The sequence below is a fragment of the Mycteria americana genome, chromosome 5 (assembly GCF_035582795.1).
Source record: "Mycteria americana isolate JAX WOST 10 ecotype Jacksonville Zoo and Gardens chromosome 5, USCA_MyAme_1.0, whole genome shotgun sequence".
NCBI classification, from domain to species: Eukaryota; Metazoa; Chordata; class Aves; order Ciconiiformes; family Ciconiidae; genus Mycteria; species Mycteria americana.
In genome coordinates, this window is record NC_134369.1 from 56,198,201 (window position 1) to 56,217,382 (window position 19,182).

The window sequence follows — 19,182 nt, forward strand, 5'->3', positions numbered from 1 at the left end:
TGCTTATACCACTTTGGATTTCCACTCTTGTAAATAAGAGAACTGGTTCCTTGTCTCAGATTTCAAAACTGTGCATCTGCCCTGGTGTACAAGCAGGATCAAAACTGAATTACAGCTGGCCAAGGAGAGCTTTTAGGAGCTCGTTTCCACTGCAGTTTCACTGGAGTAGCACAGTCCCACATAGACCCACAGGGCGCAATCCTGTCTGTAGTTAGCAAGTGGGAGTGTTTCCATTGAGTTCAGCAGTGTTTGATTCCCTTTATTTACCATAACAATTGTACTGCATTATAAAGTATTGCCTGAGTAAAGCTTTCAGGCTCAGGATCTACATGTCTAAATCTAAAAAGCCACAGTTATGGTTATCTTAATGACTATTTGATGATCTAAGGGCTGCTCTCTGGGCTGAAGTTCAGCCTAGAAGAACACCTTAAGTCTTCCCAACAGGTACGGCATAGTCAACCATCTTTCTCCTGGCTCAGTCATTGGCGTGCCAATTTTATTTTATTTTTATATGCTTGCTGCAGCTGTAACAAACATATAATTAGTTTCTGGGTTTAGATTATATTTGTAAACATTCTGTCAACATGTAAACAAATGGAAAAGGTCTTTACTAGTCTAATACTTAGCAATTATAGAGAAGATTCTATTCTGTCTTTGATTTCTTTCATGACTCTGCTTTAATTACACACACTTGTTTCTATTATGTGTTTGCTCTAGTTGCACAAATCCCTCTTGAGTCTTGTTGTCTTCCTTTCTTGGATTTCTTGCAATTGTAATGCCATTTATTTGCATCCTACAGTTAGATGTTTTTGGTAGAGTGCTTTAAGCTGTGTAAATACTGCCTAATTATTCATGCCAAGGAAAGATCAGACCTAATGTAATATGAAACGGACACTAAAATAACACTGATAGCCAGGTGAAACCAAAGAATCTTCCTAATTGAAATACATCACCTTTGAGCATAATGTTTTGTCATTGCAAGTCTCAGATGTCTCAGTTATTTGTGTTTAGGCACTCAGAAGAAAATCTCTGCAGCTCATGCATTTACTACACTATTTCCTTTCTATTTCTTTGAGTCTAAACTCCAGATTTTTCATTTTGTTGGGTGCTGAGATTTATATGATGGTTGCACAGGTAAATGACAGCATTTAGTTCCAGCAATTCTGTACCAAACCCTTTATTGTTCCCTTGAACTATTTTGAAAACTCTGTATGCAAGTGATCAATGTTCTGCTGAAGAGAATGTTGTTCAACTGACGTGCATTCCAGTTTCTGACCGACTGTGTACATGTTTAAAAACCTCCTTTTGAATAACTTGAGCATACACTTTTCTCACATTTCCCCCTGTGTGGGGTCCTCATATTTTCTCCCCAGAGAAAGCTGTAAAATCCTATACATCCCTGTCTTGAAATGTGAGATACACGTAGTTCCTTCTCCACAGGCTGAGATGTGTAGGGATTGTAGCAATTGGTACATCACGTTGTTCTGCTTGCTACCATACTTCTGACATACAGTGCACTGTCTGAAAGAAATGAATGATTATGGGAAACTAATGCTGTTTGGATATTTTCTTACAAGAACTACCAGTTTGAATTTAATTGAACTTATTTTTCTTTTTTACTTGCACAAAGAATGCAAGCGATCATTCCCATCTTATCACTGAGATGATCTTGGTAAACTTGAAAGACAAATATACAGGTTGATTTATACCAATAAGGAATTGTGACAAAAGCTAAAGGTATCAGAATATATCAAAACCAGACAGGTATAATCTCTAGAAAGACTAATACCAACTGAGATGCTTCCTTTCAGAGGGTTTTTACAGCAAGATTATGGCCTTCATTCATATACCACTTGTGTATGCAAAGAACACTTGTAAATCTGCTTCCCCAGCAGCATCTATGTTTCAAATGGCTGAAACTCTGCAGCAAAGTTACAACCAAATTCTTGCCTTCACATTCCTGGGAGTGGTGCCAGTGTTCGTTAATGTCCTGGTAGTTAGCACAAATTTGTATCAGTGGAACCGAGAGTAGAACTTGGCTTCCACTATCTCCTCCATTGCAAGAAAGTATTTGAAATCATTTATGACCACTGAAATAACTTCTGAACCTTTTAAAATTCCCTGTGTTTCATACTTGCAGGCATTTGCAGTGCACCCTTACAAGGTGCAATACCTCTTTAAATATTATTAAAACTTTCTAGAACTGCTTACTTTGAAAACAGAAAGGGATGGGTTTGTAAACTGTAAATAACAGAAATCTATTTATCATGTTATTTATTTTTTCAATGACTGTGACCTTATGCACTGTGAATGCTCTGTGATATGGGGTCCTTTGTACAGATAAATATGTCATGAAATCCAAATGGATTTAATGTGATAATTTGTTACAAAATGTTGGCATGATATTTGATTATTTTTGTTGTGAAAATTTTAAAAAATAGTTAATTCAGCATTTGTAAAAGATTATAGCAGTCAGTATTGTAATGCACTATGTAAAAATATGTACACTGTCAATAAATTATATAAACAAGTAGAGTGTTTGCTGTTTTTTCCTCAGATGATGAGAACATGTGAAACATACTCATATTTATTGTTGAAAATCTAAAATTTCAGGACCCAACCAGGATATGTGCCTGCACTTTCTTGGTGAAATCTGGACCCCGCTGAACTGAATGACAGAAGGCCCACATTTTCATCTATTCCAGGGAGTATTACCTGGATCAAGCCATTATTTGGGGTGAGTTAAGTGTATCAGTTTGATTTGCAGCAATCCTGAAACACATGATTTGCTCTTTTAGGGCTAGAAATGTGTGATTTGCTGAGAACCCGATTTGCTGTACTGATCCAGAAGCAATTATGGCAGTCTTAGAACCACCCCGATCAAGAGTATTTTGGCTGCTTCATCGCATGGTATAGTGGTATCCAGCAGGTTCACACTGAGTACTGGATGCTGACTAGAGGGGATGGAAGCAAGGTCCAAAAGCCGCACAGTACTACTTTTCTTTCCCATTTATCTAGGCTCTGGAGATACTGTGAAGAGAAGGAATAATCCCTCTGACCCTTGGTTGCCCATTTCCAACATCCCTGTAGTCCACCTCAGGGTCTATGATGACTTCCGGTATACATACATCATCTCTGGTACAGTCTGTTCTGGGCTGACAAAAAGCTTTTAAATGCGGATCTTGGAAAAAGAGGAGCTAAGAGTTAACTTCATCTCATGTGCTGGTGTATTAACAATTTCATTAGACAAGAGGCTTCTCATGAATACTCCTAGCCAGTTTACTACCAGGAGATGCAAGTTAAAACAAAGCTTGACCTTATTTTTCTTAACCGCAATGCATGCTTTTGGAATCCCTGTTGCTGTATAAACCTCTCATTAGCCACTGTGGGTTTTTTGCATCTACAGAAGAGTCCTAGTGAAGTGGAGAAAAGGGATATCCTGCATTCCTTGACTTTTGCGTAAGGGTTCATTCTTTGGTGTATGCTAGGCTAACTTTTTCTAAGCTGGGGAAAGGAAGAGATTCCTTCTTAAACACAGAATTCTTTTAAAAATCAAATCCTGAATGTGGGAAGTACCTCTTTTAATCCCCCATAAGTTTGACATGATGACCCATTGTGATCTGTTATGTAACAGGCTCTATAAAAGGCACATAATCTATGGATTAGTGACACAATAGGCATGACAATTCCTATGGGCTCTTATCATATGCCATATTATTGATGCAGACGCTTGCTATTGTATAGAAAGCAGAACTGTCATATAATCTGGGCATATGCTGAAAGCACTTTATTATAGCCAAAGAGCTCATTGTACTTAAGGGCTTCCCCCATAAGCCATTTTTAAACCTTTCCAACTCAGCTGCATAAAAATACAAAAAAAGGGCTGCAACATGCTGGGGGATGGAAAGGGTGAATCAGTCCTAGCAAAGATAAGAATTCCCCCATTTGGCTTGGATCTGTCACAGAGAAGCAGCATTTTGCAGTAACTGGATATTATTTTGTCATTTAGCTTTGATAATTGTTTATTTACAAAGCCTGATACTAGAACACAGTGCCACATTCCAAAACCTGTCAAATATCTGGCTTAAAAAACCACCCAGCAAAGCTCAGACAAAATTTTTTTATGTTAAAATTTGTCTTCATATTTTAAATATTTTACAGAAATACTTAACTGTGTGGCAGAAATACTAAATATTTTGCAGAAAAACATGAGATTTTTTTTCATGAAGTTTGGTCAATATCTTTAACAAAACTAATTTCAAAACTTCACATTTCTGAAACATTCTTTAAATTGCAAATAGTGTGAAAAATTTCACAAAAAAACCAAAAATTAGCTTATCTCAAAATCACGTGAAACTGAAATAGCACCACAATACTGGATTTTTGTATTTTGTATTTTTCCCATTTTTTTCCTGGGTCTTTTTAATAGTTCTAGTCCTTTTGTTTCTTCTTCCCTAACAATATCTTTGGAAATGCCTAACACTCTCTGAAAACTGATGTTCTGCATTTGCAAAATCTTAGGTCTTTGCCTAGGATGGCTGGATATTTGTGTAAACACAGACTTCCCCCATCTGGGCAGGTCCATGCAGAACAGAACACCTTTACAGTTTTTTGTGTCAGAAAACTTATTTTCCAGCAAAGCAAGGGTAAACTCTGAGTGGGCCTGGTCCCTGTTGAATTGCAGTGGAGGGAAACAAAAACCTGGGGTAGAGTTGAATTTGTGTGATGCATCTAGGAGATTGTTCTTATGCCAATAGCCAAGGTGCATTTCAAAGGTGCCCAGCTGGTGAACAAATCTAGAGCATATTTTTTTCTTGGACCTCTGTGCCCAGAACCAACAGAAGGATTCAGAGCTGAGATCTGACAAGCCTGCAGTGAGGGATGAGTGAATCTCAGTTTGTCTAAGAGGGCTAAATTCTTCATTGAATGAGTTCATCATCATCTGAAAATGACTACATGAGTTGGAGCAAGGAGCTCCCTAATTTAGTAGAAAAGAGCATTATGTGATACAGTAGCTGAAAATTTAAAACTAGACAAGTCAAGGCAAAAAATCAGGTGTGAATTTAAATAATATCAACAATTAAGCACTAAGACACCTTATGTAGAAGGGTGGTGAATTTCCCATCATGCAGCCTTTCAGTCAGGTTTTTTGACTTTCTAAGAGAAATCCTTCTAAAAGCTAGAAGATAATTTTTCTAATGTCAACAGAAGTTACAGGCTTGATCAAAAAACCTCTGAGAAAAGTGTGTCTTGTGTTACACAGAAAGTGTGACCTGATGATCGTAAAGGTCCCTCTGACTCTCCCTAGCTTAGTGCCAGCAGAACTGGCTCTGTGTTCTACACTGAGGTCTAGTTTCCCTCGTGTCGACACACTGGCAGCTGCCTGGCATTTGCATTTCCACTGTGGGCTGTGTGGCACAGTCTACTTACTCTTAGAAAGCTGGGAAATTCCTTCTGAAGATAAAAGGGGCAAAAAGTGACCTTTGTCTCCCTCTCCTTTCCATGCAGTTGCTTTTCTCTGCCTCTGCTTCATACTTCTGCCTTATTTTTTCCATTATGTATTCTCCTAACGTCAAATATTTCCGGAATGATAGGGCTGCCAAATAGGAGTGCCACCAGCCCTGTCTAACAGCACATCTGTCAGTCCCCAGCCTCTACAGCTGGTCCGTATTCAGTAGTGTTTGCTGTATTGGAAATACAGCAAACACTACTCGACCACTTAAGTAACTCCAGGTCAAATGTGTTCTGAGACTGACTGGAGCTTCACAGCATGGATAGCTGTTCATTTACTAGCAGTCTTACAACCTTATCATTAGCTTTTGCCTTAACTGGGAATTTTTTTGTGAAGCTGTCCTCTGCCAGTGTTAGACATTTCATTTTCTCAGGTCTTGTGTAAATATAAAGGTTTCCAAGCTCCATCTGGTTCCAGTTACTCAAGCAATAGAAATACACATGCTTCAGGAATTTGCAGACGGAGACTTACTGCTTTGCTGCCTTATAAAATCCTTTACAAAGTTCACCACGCTCTGTTGCCTCCTGGTATACCTGTAGTCTGTAAAACAATTTCCCCCCAAACGTACTTAAGTTAGAGAAACAAACAAGCTGACAGTCTCAGGCCCTTCTTTCTGATAAGGTTAACCTGCCTTCACTACTAAATATGGCTTTATAACGCACGCATGCACACACACACCCTTGACCACCAAAGACTGCCTCTTCCTGAAATCCCCCGTTCATATAAATACAGGAAGTAGAAATAAGAGAGGCTAAAATCAGACCTTCTTGGTAGTTTGCTTTCATTTCAGTGCATGTTTAGTCCTCTGCCCTCCGATACTACTGAGTCTGAAGCTGCCGCCCCTTGAAATATCATCTTCAGTACAAAACCTAAGGATGTGGAGGTTCTGCTCAGCGATGGAAAGGAATTGCTTTCTTTACCAAGGAACTCTAAAGCCACTGTGAAACAGAAGTGTCTTAAAGTTTGCTGTAATGATGAAAACAGCAGGAGACAAGGGAGCCAGGGATGACTCAGGGTAAGTCCTGAATATTTAGTGACTGCTCACTTTTAATAACTGTTGCTCTCCTCTTCCTACTTAACAAAGAGCTCTCGGCTGCATTTGCAAGCTGGCTGCCGAGTTGTCAGCTACACAATCACAATGGTGTGGCATGATTGTACTGTAATTTACAGTATTTCCTTTAGCTAACATGTTCCAGCTGAAAACAAACTGCAATACTTTTATTTAGCTTGAAGCTTAGCTATTTAGGGAAGAAGAAGGATGAATTCCAAGCTGCAGTTTAGGGCGAAGGACAGAATAAGGGAATGCTGTGCTTTTGGAAACGTGACAAATCTTTTCTGGGAGGCTTGCTTTGTTTCTACTGAAATGCTGAGAAGTGGATAAGGGCTCATCCCTATGAGCTGATGGTCACTCCAGCTCCAGCATGCTAAGGTACGCACAAACCCTGTCCACAGACTCCCAGGAGACTTCAGATGTGCTTTCTGTTAGGAAAAGACTCCAGGCTTTCCTTGCTCCTGGCCAACAGACACTGCACCTTGCAGCGTCGAGCCCCAAGAAAACAGTGGGAGAGAAAATGGGTTTTGACTGGGAGGACAATCAGCTCCTGGGATTCCAGGATAAGGCTGGAATCCGCCCGAGGCTCAGTTGTATCATAAAGCCCATGCCGAAGCTGAGCGTTTCTGTTTCCTGTTGAAAACAATCAGGGGAAAATGACATAGCTGCTGAAACCTTCGGTCACCCCCTTTGGAAAAACATGTAATACCAGATATTAAGTGTTTCTTATCTGTCTGGCACACTTAGACACCCTGTTTCCCACGAATAAAAGCTCCCAGATGTGTCTGTGATGGGTGCAATAGAAGAAGCCATATAGGTGGATAGATATGGGATACTTGCATTTTCAGTCCCTGAGTGTGCTGCAAGTCAAAAAAGGGATAAAATTGCAGCTGACAGGCTAGTGTGATACAGTTTCACCATAGCAATGTTCCCTAATACGCACATGGAGTGTGGGGGATGGAGGGAGAACCCTGTATTACAGCTGCCACTGGTTTTGCCTTGTTCAGTTGTTTACACTAAGTGGAACAATGACACTCGTGTTCCAAGGTACAATTCTTCAGTTCCACTTAATGTTAAACACTGAGGGACAAAGATCACACAGCCATAAGGAAAAAATGAAAGAATCCAATCCCTGTAGACCAGCAAGAGGAATTTAGTAGATGGTAATCCAAAGAATTTGCACTTTGCAGATATTCCCTGCATTTGTGATAGTTAAGATGTCAAGTACTAAGAAACCGAAAGATTTACACTGTTTATCTCTTTTTCAGCTTGTCTGAAGGGAGCCACATGCTTCCAAAGGTTTCCTTTCAGTTTAGAGTTGCAGGAGAAAGTAAACAAGCCATAGACCCTGGATTTGGACTGTAAATCAAGTGGTTGCAGGACTATTGAAGCATGAACAGGGATGATGCATGCGTTCTTCATAAGTTTATGAGCATCTGAACAATTTAACAGAACGGCCTTTTATTTCACTAACTGATGGTCTTTATTTTCAATCTATCTCCCACTCATAAAAAGGAATTTACATATTTAAAAAATCTGTTTTAACTCTCTCCATTTATATGCCACAATGTTCCTGAAGATCCTCAAAATTACACTTCAGCATATATACCTTGTGGCGTCCAACACATTACAGGATTAGAAATGTGTCTAAGTGATGTTTAGCTAATTTCCTGTTATGGTCACATTGAATTAGGTGCCAATTTCACAAAGTATGCGTAGATAAAATTGGTAGCTTTCAAAAGAGATGGTAACATAAGGCAAGCTGCCGATGGAGAATTTGGACCTGATTTTAAAATTCTGTGCACAAAAATTGCATGAGCAATTGCTGAGATTGCACCTTCATTCACCATAGTCTTCAGGTTATTAATTAAATGGAAAAGCTTACTCACATGCACAGAAACTATGACAATGCAAATTATCATAGAAGTACCCAAGTATCATTCCAAGTACCCTAGCAACTTGGAAAGTATCCATGTATCCATTCCTAGTAATGACTGAAGGGTCTATTCTGCATATGGCAAATCAATAAGGAGGTTTTGCTGACTTACACCTCTGAAATGGCAGAAAGACACTGGGGAGAAATCTGCCTCCAGAATTAGTAGCTCCTCAGAGAGGAATGTGGGGAGAAGTGTAGCTAGGGGCTGGGTAGAAATCAATCTTATCAAATTCTTCCAAAATGGGTTGGGAGAGAAACAGGAAAATTTAACCAGTAATTCTGACTTAGAGTCAGGCTAACTCCTAGGAACGTTAATAAGTGGTGAGATCACAAAACATCTGGAGAAATGTGAGCTGATTGAGCCTGGTGACCACAGTTTCATGAAAAGGTATATGCCTTCATTCCAACATCTGGCAAATGTATGGAGGAGATGATGAGGAGAGCAGACAGGAGCTGAGACAGAGACATAACATGCAAATATTAAATAGTCCGTTGGCATAACGGCTTGTTCAGGTAGCTGGGATGGGTTACAGTGGTTCTCATTTCTGGGGCACCAGGCTGCCTAATGAAGTAATGATTGTGCATCTTTTCAGTGAAGTGTCTTTTTGGCACAAAAACCACCATCACAGTTGACAGATTTCATGTGAAGAATGTAGACTTAAAGAGGTCAAGCACTGGAGGAATCTGGAAACTGAACAACTGTCGCAGGTTCACAGATTTTTAGCTTCAAAAGGGACTGTTTTGATTGTCTAGTCCAATCTCCTGTGTAGAGCAGACCAGATAACCGCTTTGGTGAGCACCCTATCGAACCCATGACTTCTGCTGGAATGGGAGCTTTTAGATACTTCTTGGCCACAAAAGCTTTCTATCAAATGATTCTTCTGCCCAGGCTACATATCTGTCTCTGCAGTGGGGTAAATAAATCTAATACCAACATTTACAGGTTTGAACAGAGAAAACAATCTTTAAAAACTCCTCAAGAGCCGTCCTTTGTTAAGGACTTAATCTAAGCTTATTTGAATCAGTAGAACAAGTCCTGTTGGCCTCAAGAGGTCTTGGACCCAATGCAAAGTACTGCTCAAAGAAAACCTCAGCCTAGGACATGTGAGGTGCAGTGTTGAAGTGGGGAAGGGACAGTTCAGGCAACTGAAAACAAATCAGTGTCATCAAATCTCTCTGCTGTCTGTCAAGCTCTGATAAGGGGTACACTTTCCAGTCCTGGGGGATGGTGCTTCTCAGGAAGGAAATGTCTGTGCTCAAGATGCATTGCACCAAGATCGGGATATTACTGTAAAGATACAAAGAAGGAGGTGCTCTCCAAAGGTACCTGAATTTGGTGCATCCAGAGAGGAGACATAAAATCTCCTGAAATTCATTTATCAGACAAATATGTTTACAACCAAACTGATTTGTTGGTGAGTACTCGCCAAACTTAGCGGATGCTTTGAGCACATTGTGCAGTGATACTGGTGGCAGCACACAAGGCAACTGTCCCTTTGTTTGCTAGAGGGGAGACCACACTGGGAATACTGCCCTTGAGTAGGGAACTCCTCATCATTGCAGACAGTCTCATACCAGTGTTCGCAGGAATGGGGACATGAACGTAAGCAATATTCTGCTCATCTCCTTTCTACTACACTTTCAGATGAATATAGTTTTTCACTTCCTGTCCTAAATGGCTATGTGCTGGTTTGTATTGTTGACTTTCAAACCTAGAGGCAGCATAGGCTGAAAAATGTACACACGTGTGCATGCTTCTCTCTTGCTCTGTGTGTACAGGTATACATGTAGAACAGTGTGTCCTGGAGAGTAGCTATGAGGGTTGCTTGGCACAAATTTGGGCTGGCTCCATCCCTTATCAAACCATGTGTACATAGTCCAGATATCTCAGAGATTATCTATTTTATAGCATTTTTCCAGATGATAGTAGGACTATATTTTAACTCATCCATCAGTAAATATAGGTGGCTTCTCTGAGATCAACAATATAGGCTTGTGAGACTCAGAAGGATCTCTAAAACCACCTGAAAAATAGACATAAAAGCCAATACCTAAAACCAATCCATTAGAAAAAGAAGCTGCAGCAAGATTCACTTCCCAGAGTTTAAAATGCTTGCCTGCTTTGATTGCTAAAGAGCACAGAAACCAAAGTGTCTTAGTTTCACTGTTTCACTAGGGCAAAATATTGTCCATCGCAGACCTTTAGCCATCATGATTTTGGAAGGGAGGATGGTTTTTGCATTTGGCAATAGAAAGAAATAGTTCATTGGAAGCGTAACTAGAAAGAAAAGGCAGCTTTTGGAATGACTGACCAAATTCTAGTGCAGATGGATCTGTGAGTAGAGGGTAGGTAAGGCTATCAAAAGCCCTGTGATGTCCCAGAAGACTCACGCTTTCCCAACTGTATCACAAAAGTATTCCCCCTGTGTAGGGAAGGGCGTATGTATGTTTGTAATTGTTTAGGTTGCCCTTTGTGAGGAATTACAAATGAATGACAATGAATGTAGGTATTTAAGAAGTCATTATGAGATTTAGCACGTTTAGCGCATGTTCTCTGGAAGACCAAGCAGAGGTTATAATCCCTCTTGCCATATTATCATCAGTACAGAGTGGTCCTACAGTCAAAGGGGGTGGGATGTGCTGGGGTGGACCCAGTCTTGGCAGCCCTGGTGTTCAGAGCAGCAACTAGATCATAGATCACTGCGCTGGAAGGGACATGGAAGGGACTTCTGAGGAATTAAAGCAGGAATAGTTACAAACCTGAGATGTTTGGTCATTTTTTTTAAAAAAAAAGCATAATATTCTGTAGGTTTGAAGTATTCATCCTACCAAAGAAGACTTGAGATTTATCTTTCTGAATAGTTATGGATCAAAACTGAGAAAACAAGAATGGAAGAAGACTATGTTTCACTGCAGAAGAGTAGCTTTAAGAAGGCCTTCAAGAACAAGTGGAAGCCGTTAATGCAAAGTCATGCGAAAAAGGCAATTAAGCAGCAATTCTTGGATCTCAGATCTCAGGCACTGGTCTAAGCAGTGGTCTGCAATTCAGCCTGTGTCCTAGATTACTTCCTAATCCTAATTTTGAGATTAATTCTTTCTGTGGTGTTGGGCAGGTATTTCACCATGAATAACTAAAGTGGAATCTCCAGAGTAAATCCTCATCTAGAGCCAGGTAGGAGCTAGACTAAATCACTCAGTTGTCTTTAATTTAACTTCTGTCCACCCATCCACCCACATGCACCCTCCAAGGAGCTCCTGTGACCTCTCACAGCTGGCTCTGGTCCCTACAGAGTCACTTTTCTGGTAACCAAGTATAAAATCCACCTGTCTCCTCCTCCAACTTCTTCATCCATGGGGTTCTGACTGGCTGCCAGTTCACACCGGGGCTGGCCCCCAAGGCAGTGGGATTGTGCATGGATTTCGCCTCAAGGATGCTGCAGCCACATCCATTTACCACAGCTGCAGATTGGATTAGTGATCCAGTTAGAGGTAAGGGCCCTCTCCAGCCATGAACATGCCCTTATCCTTAGGGAGGATTGGGAATGCTATTGCAATACAGATAAGTAAGTAAGTAGACCCCTAAGTAAATGGTGCTTATTTTCAAAAATCAACCGAAAAGTCAAGACCTCATGCTTGCTGATCTTACCCTCCCTGTACCACAGTTGTCACAGGTATGAATAATAACTGATTAGCAGCACTACAATCACCAGAGCAACATAAGAATTGATTAACTGAAATTTGTTAAGAGTTTTTAAGGTGCCAAAGGCAAGATGATACTGATGTTTATAGGAGAAGAGCTTGAAAACCACTGTTCTGTTCAGAAGGAGGTACATACATTAGTTTCTCAGGGTTGCAAGATCTATAGCAGAAATTCTGCTGGTCAATTAATTATGTCTATTTTAGGAGAAATAATTTGCTCCTATGGGCCGCTTAATTTGAGGATGAAGTGATCAAAATTCTGCTAATGTTTTGTTTCGCCAGTTACATTTTTGCAAATTTTTAGGGGGGGTTGTATGTGGACAGGTAAGTGATTTTTTTGCCACTGTGAATATTTGTTGATCGTTATGTCTGGGCTGGAGGGGTCTGGAGTGCTTGTTAGGTATTTTATAATGCTAAAACCTTCAAATATTAATATTCTAGTATCATTCCAGCTGTCTAGCTGTATGAGAAAATGGCTTTCATAAAATTTGGGCACAGGTGGTACATAAGAGAATTTCATGAAGGTGCTTTCTGCTCCAGAATTTGCTGAATGAGAGGAGAAGAAAGCCCACAGCCCTGGTGGGCATGGCCTGGGTTACTGACTATGTTATCAGAGCTGTAGCACTTGTTCAAAGGTGGGTCAGTTTATTAGAATTACTAGCTATGGGCTGCATGGGACATAGTATAGCACTTGCGGGGCGAAATCAATAGGGGCTGCCCATGAATTTGAAGAGCAGAGTACTTGAGATATGTATTACTGAGTCCTGTCCTGCATGCATACCACCTGAATGAGGGTGCGCAGCTCTTGCAGGAGAGCCAGCCAGCAGTGGAGTACTCTGAAATGCATGCTTACAGGGGCAGGACACATCTATACTGCAAGGTGGGAGATGTAAGGGTGCTGGGCACACCCAGGCTCTGGCACTGAGCTAGCTGCACAAAGAGAAACAGCAGTGAGAAGACAGCTGAACGGGCAGGCATCCATAGGAACTATCTGCCAAAAAGGGTGCACAGCATCTGCAGGGGTTAAAACCTGGCTGTCAAACCCTTTCTATACTTCCCGGCCAGAGAGGGCTGCCTGTGGTATGCGGGTTAGAGAAGCGTTGTCCTTGTGCAGTGGTTGCACACCATCTGCTGGGGAGGGGCGCGGGACTGCTATGCAAAGTTGCTTGTGTGTATGCTGTACGTTCTGCAAAGACCCTCGGCACCCCGCTGTCCCTTCACCACTCTGCTTAGCATGCATGGTCTGCTCTTACAATGTAGGAACACACGTGCCAACCCCATCCTCCCCCCTGACAGAGGGAACCCCTAAAACACCAATATGCACATGGCTGAGTTGGAGCCACGTGCTGGAGTCAGTCCGCAGTTGGAGAGGGGCTGCGTTCAGAATCCATCCCAGGCTGTCGGCTGCTTGCTTCTCAGAGAGGCAACGCAAGCTTTCAGCGGGTGTTTTTTAACTGTGAAGTCTGGGGTGTGCGTGTATGTGTGTGAAAGTACATGATAAAACAGCACTGCAAAGCAGCTGTGGTGAAGCAAGCAGCGCTATTTAAGCTATGCAAATATAATAAAGCTACAAGCATCACCCAGTATGGTAAATATTGTAGCCGCAGCCTTTCCTCTGTCCATTTTGTTCCTCTCTGAGCTATCTGAAGTAATTCTACCCACCTCCAGAAAGGAGATCCCTGCATCAATATACCCTGCGGGAGTGGGAACGTTAAGGCAATGCTTCCCTCAAGAGGTTTGGAGCGCTTAGCTCCTCTTCTCCTGCACCCAAAATAGTATAAATCTTTTTGCAAGTGAAGATGATTACTTGAGCAGCAAAGGATTAGCAGATGTGAGCATTGCATAGCTAGTTATGCTAGTCACATTTTCCTAAATAGATATTCTATTAGATGCATGCGAGCCAGGGAGTGCTAGGGAATGCAGCTCTTTTCAAATAGATGAATATATACATGCATATCTCAGTGTGCCTTTCCCAGACTTTCCATCACCTTTCTCCTAAACAGGGAATATATTTATGTCTGAGTAAAGGATTTCTGCTTTCTGCATTACTGGTACTTTTAAAAGGGACAAGGTGTTTTTGCGAATCGTAATGACATTGTATGATTAATATAAAGCCCTTGTTTATATGAGAGAATCTCTGGGTGTTTCATGAATATTAAGCCTCCCAACAGCCAGCCGAAGGCAGGTATCTACTACTGCTACTGTAGGAAGGGAAACTGAGGCACAAGCTCATGGAGCTGATTTGATTATAGTCACTTACTTTGTAGCCCAATCCCCTGGATCCTTGTTAAGCAATTAAACCCTGGCCTTGCCCCAGACCACCCTTTAGGTTTGGGGTGATACCAGGAACAGAATCCAGTTCTCAGAAAGCCTTTTCTTTTTAGTGGATGAGTTCCCTGCTGGATTTCGAAGCCGAATCAGCTTCCTCAGTGTTTACACAGCCTCTACAGCTGAAGCAAGAGAAACAGCAAAAGTGAAGTGTTGAGAGTGTGTGCGAGGGGGGTCAGGGGACTGCCCTTTCTGCGGTATCCTGCCATTGCCCTGCATTAGGAGCAGCATGAAACCACACCGAGAGTTGTTCTCTGAGGCAGGGCTGCAATTTTGGCTCAGATAATGGCCCTGTGGGGGCTGGGGCTACTGGTATTTCCTCTAGGTGACTCCTTGGGGTCTGTGGATCAACGCTGCTCCTGGTAGGGTTGAAAGACCTGTCCTACTGCTTGAAATTCTCTCCTGATCATATTAGTACTTTCTGTTTGCTTTTACAAGGCTAATGAATTGTTGGGGAATTTCAAGTGCTTTGTTGAAACCAACTGAATACGTACAACCTTTTGGATGCTGGGAAAACCTTGCCAAATATAGGGAATCCACACAGGTCAGGTGCACCCCTCCCGCGGCCCTCTGGAGAAAGCCAGTCTTTTGAAGCCTCTGTCTTGTAAAAGCAGCTGTTGGGCAGAACTGGAAGCAGCTGCAGCCCCTTGTGAACTGGATTAAATTTTGTGCTGCTTGGGAAAATTCACCAAGGAAACAGAGAGAGACCAAAAAATAGCAGAGTCTGGAGACTGACAGTTCTGCTGGCTACCTGCAACGCTGTTCTGCAAATTGCTAGCAGACTTCTAGGCAAAAGAAGGTTGTCCCACATATTTGGCTAAATGACAGCCTGGGACCTGGCTCAACCTTTCATCTTGCCTGCCAAGAATTTTTCTCTCTCTTCTCTCTCTCCTTTTTTTTTCCCCTTGAGTTCTCTCAAAGGAATTTGTCACTCCTGATACCCACACAAATCCAGAAACCAGACAAAGCTTAAAGCTTCTCCTGCTGAGTCAGCAGACAGGAAAGAGCTTGTCTTTGGACAACTTTCCTTTCTGTCCAGAGGACAAATATGTAACACAGGACGTTTTGGTGTAATTCTGTACCAAACTTCCATTCTAATCCTTTCTAAGGATTAGAAGTTAGTTTTAGACTGGATCTTATTGGTAACCTTTCCAGTGAAAATGGAAAGTGACTGTGTTACCCTCCCAGCAGGGATGGGTCCTCTGGGCTGGGAAACTGTGGTAGAGCTTGCCTGAGGGGCACTGTGAAGAGCAGCCTGTGATAGGGATGGATGGTAGGGGTTAGTCCCTTGGACTGGCATTCTGGCATCTCCTTTTGCTATTAGACCTAGCTATCTAGGTCTAGCCTGGATTTACCCTGCCTAACTTTAGGTGTTTAATTGTTGTGTCCCATTTAGGAACCCGTGCACCCACGAGGGTCTCTGGTCTTACTGGAGAAGAAGCAGCTCCAAGGGAGTAATTCAGGGTGACTGGTGTCAGTGGGCTGAATCCAAGCCAAATATTTGTTCATGCCTCACCAAGCTGAGCAGAGAGCCAGACCAGAGAGCTAGGTCCAGCACAAACCTTCTTCCACCCTCCCACCCCCTGAGTCAGATTGCCCCAGGGTCAGACAAGCAATGGCAGCCTGGAGGAGGGGGTGGGTGCAGCACTGATGCTTTGGGGAGGACATGACCAAGGCAGCCGTGTTATGGATTGGCTTAGACTGCTGTGAACTCACAGCCTCTGGCTCATGATTTATTTACATTGTAGCCCTGGTGACCAAGTGACCCATAAACACTGTTAAATGAACAAGCTTGAGGTCCTAGCAATGGTTTAGCTGGGTCCGTGGGAGCTGACAGACTTGCCTTGCAGCTTGGCAGGTTTCGTAGTCATGTGCTGAGCTCCCAGCCACCGCAGGGACATTTCAGCAGTTTCCGACACTGCTCCACAAACCAGTCCTTTGGCCTCAGGCTGTCCCACCAGCACAGGATGATGAGGGCCATGCCCACCCACAGGGCAGGTCGCTCAGCTTAGCCCAGCAAACTAGAACACCTCTCCCATCCTTGTGGCAGGGGACCATGCCCTTGCACCACCTTTCCATAGCCCTGAAATACCCCAACAAGCCTTTTTCTTCTTCCTCTCCTTCCCCCAGGAAGGCAGGTCTCTAACCTTGCCTCAGTGTGAATGCAGGCAGGGATCCTATCAGATCATAAAGCAAGAAATAAACACATTTCTCCAATGCCTAATCAAAATTAAATATGAGGAGTATGAAATTGCTGGAGTAAGGCTTAAGGATGACAGACAAAGAGTAGGTTCACAGATTTAGGTGTTTGGTTTTTTTTTTTACTAATAGCACCATGTATTGCAATGCATTCACACTGACATTGGAAGGACATCTTACCCAAAATATGAATATTCCTGTGTAAGTATGTCTGCAGGTCGGTGACTGAATAACTGATTTGAAGACCCTTTGCATAGTGCCTGAACGAGAGGGAGGACCTCTGAAGGCCTGTGCTCTGCTCCTTGAGATACCGCAGGATGAAAGTTCAATGGATTTATTTCCCTTGGCAAAATGACCATTTCTAGTTGCAAATCATGACTGAGATAAGCATTTGCAGGTATTTCTTAGAAGAGGGGATGACTGCTCAGCTTTGTGCAAGTCTGTGTGGTTAGCGCCTCGTATCTTGTGTGTCTCATATGTCTACACTAAATTCACGCACAGAGTGAGGAAAGCCATTGCTTTTTATAACTAGTCTGACGTTTCTCTTAATATTTTGCCCAGGGTTTTGGCTCTGACACGTCATGCAGCTTCAAATAATTTTTAATATATAGGGTTTGGAACAGAATGGCTTTATTTAAGCAAAACTACAGTATATTCTTAATGAAATTTGAATTTGGGAATTTCTCCCTCCCCTTTATTTTCCGTTTCCTTTTCCCCTCTTTGTTAAGTAAGTACAATACAGAAAAACATTCCCCGGGTTTTCATTCCTGTCTTCCTTCCTGGCCAGATGAGCTGGGAAAGGGCAAAACCTCTGTCAATAGTCCTGGCCCTGCAGTCAAAACGGGGGTGCTCTGGACTTCCAACCCTTCAGGTGTTTTTCAAAGGCCCAGAACAGCCCCATCTGTCTTCTGCCCAGCTGATGGCTCCGCTGGACCCTTCTAGAGCCCTGACACCAGAGGGTGAGGAAGGTCTGTGACTTCCTTGTGTTCTTACAGCTTAGGAAATAGTTTCTCTTCTTCCAAAGAGAAGAGTTTGCTTCTGGTTCCTGCCCCTCACAAGTCTTTCCAGAGAAATTAAAGTAGAATTATCCAGCACACACTTTCGCAGCTTTTTGTTAAGGAAAATGTGCTTTCTTTGGCTGCTCTGACCTTGCCAGAAATGACTCCTGGCCAGGCCTGTGTTTCAGACGCTCTCTTCTTTGCAGTGGAAGGGCCTTGCAGAAGTATAAATTATCCTTTGTTGCCTGAACACAAAGAAAAATCTTTAGTTTTGCTGATATGCTGAAATTCCTAAGAGAATCATTGGGGTTTGAAATAGGCAAAGGACAAATGACCCGAAAACTCTGATTATGAATACGGGGGAGAAGGGCTTATCTTTAACACAGCAACTGTCTGTTGTTAGTAAGGGAGTAGGCTAATAAAACTTGCAAAGTGGTTTTGACTTGCAAAAGTATGTTTTGACTGAGTAAAAAGAGAAAGACGGTTAATAAGATATTTTGAGACAAATTGCTGAGTGCAAAATATATATGTGCAAGGTTACATAAAGATAGCAGTATAATTTGTGAGGTGAATACAAGCCGTCGTGTTACGCCAATGGGATAGAGTTACACTGTGGGGCCACAGGCAGCATATACCATCTGCATTAACTTCTGCATTAATGAATGCAGGAAACAGCTAGACTGAAGAAAAAAAAGGGCTTTGAAGGAAGGCCTCTTCCTTCAGGGAATTTCTGATGTTTGTTTTTTATCTTGTTTCTGCCCGTGTCATGGCTGTGAGTGTGAGAAGACTTGCTCGTTAGTAGAGCTGGCCTGGGTACTAGCAGTAATGTGAATTGGCTTGTATTTTGTTTGGGGGTTTTATGCATATGCAATTCTTTATAATATATAACTTTGTGTATGTAAATGGAGGGACAGACCTAATGAACCTAGGAAACATAGTGAAGCTAGCGACTTAATAAACATTTAGTTGCACCTCCCTGCTCCTCGACAGCACTCAGGCGCTGAAAGATTGCTGACAGGGTCAGACAAGAGGCTTTAATAGGGGTATTGCCACTGCTTCACTGTAGGCACTTACAGCCAAGCTTGACTGATTTAGGAGGAAGAGCAGCTCTTCTAGAGGAGCTGCGAGCTGGCCCCTAACACCTGAGATGGGCACCCCTGCAATGGGAGCTCTCTCTGAGTGACTAGAGCAGAAGCCCGAGCAGGTAACGCCGCTGCTGCGGTTGGCTGGTTTACGGAAGCACTGCAAGCACCCCCTCCTTCTCCACTCCTGAGTGACTTGGCCCTGCCGCTCATGCCGCTGGAGAACAATCATTAGTCTGAATCACTGGGCTTGCGCCCTGATGAGTGGCAGTGGTTACGTGTCCCTCCCAACATCAGTAGCTCCCATCCAGCAAGTCTTCTTCAGAGCTGACCTGACTCCTGACCTTTGAACGGGGGCAAGATTCTGCTCAGTTCAA

At 42.5% G+C, this 19,182-nt stretch overlaps 1 protein-coding gene across 1 annotated transcript in view; it reads left to right on the forward strand.

Annotated features, from left to right (window-relative positions):
• Positions 1 to 6,222: 6,222 nt before the first annotated feature.
• RIN3 (Ras and Rab interactor 3) overlaps positions 6,223 to 19,182 on the forward strand; it is a 70,399-nt gene continuing 57,439 nt past the window's right edge. The window contains exon 1 of the mRNA XM_075503453.1: positions 6,223 to 6,527. Coding sequence (XP_075359568.1) covers positions 6,484 to 6,527 — 44 coding nt within the window. The 5' untranslated portion in view covers positions 6,223 to 6,483. The remainder of the gene's footprint in view (positions 6,528 to 19,182) is intronic.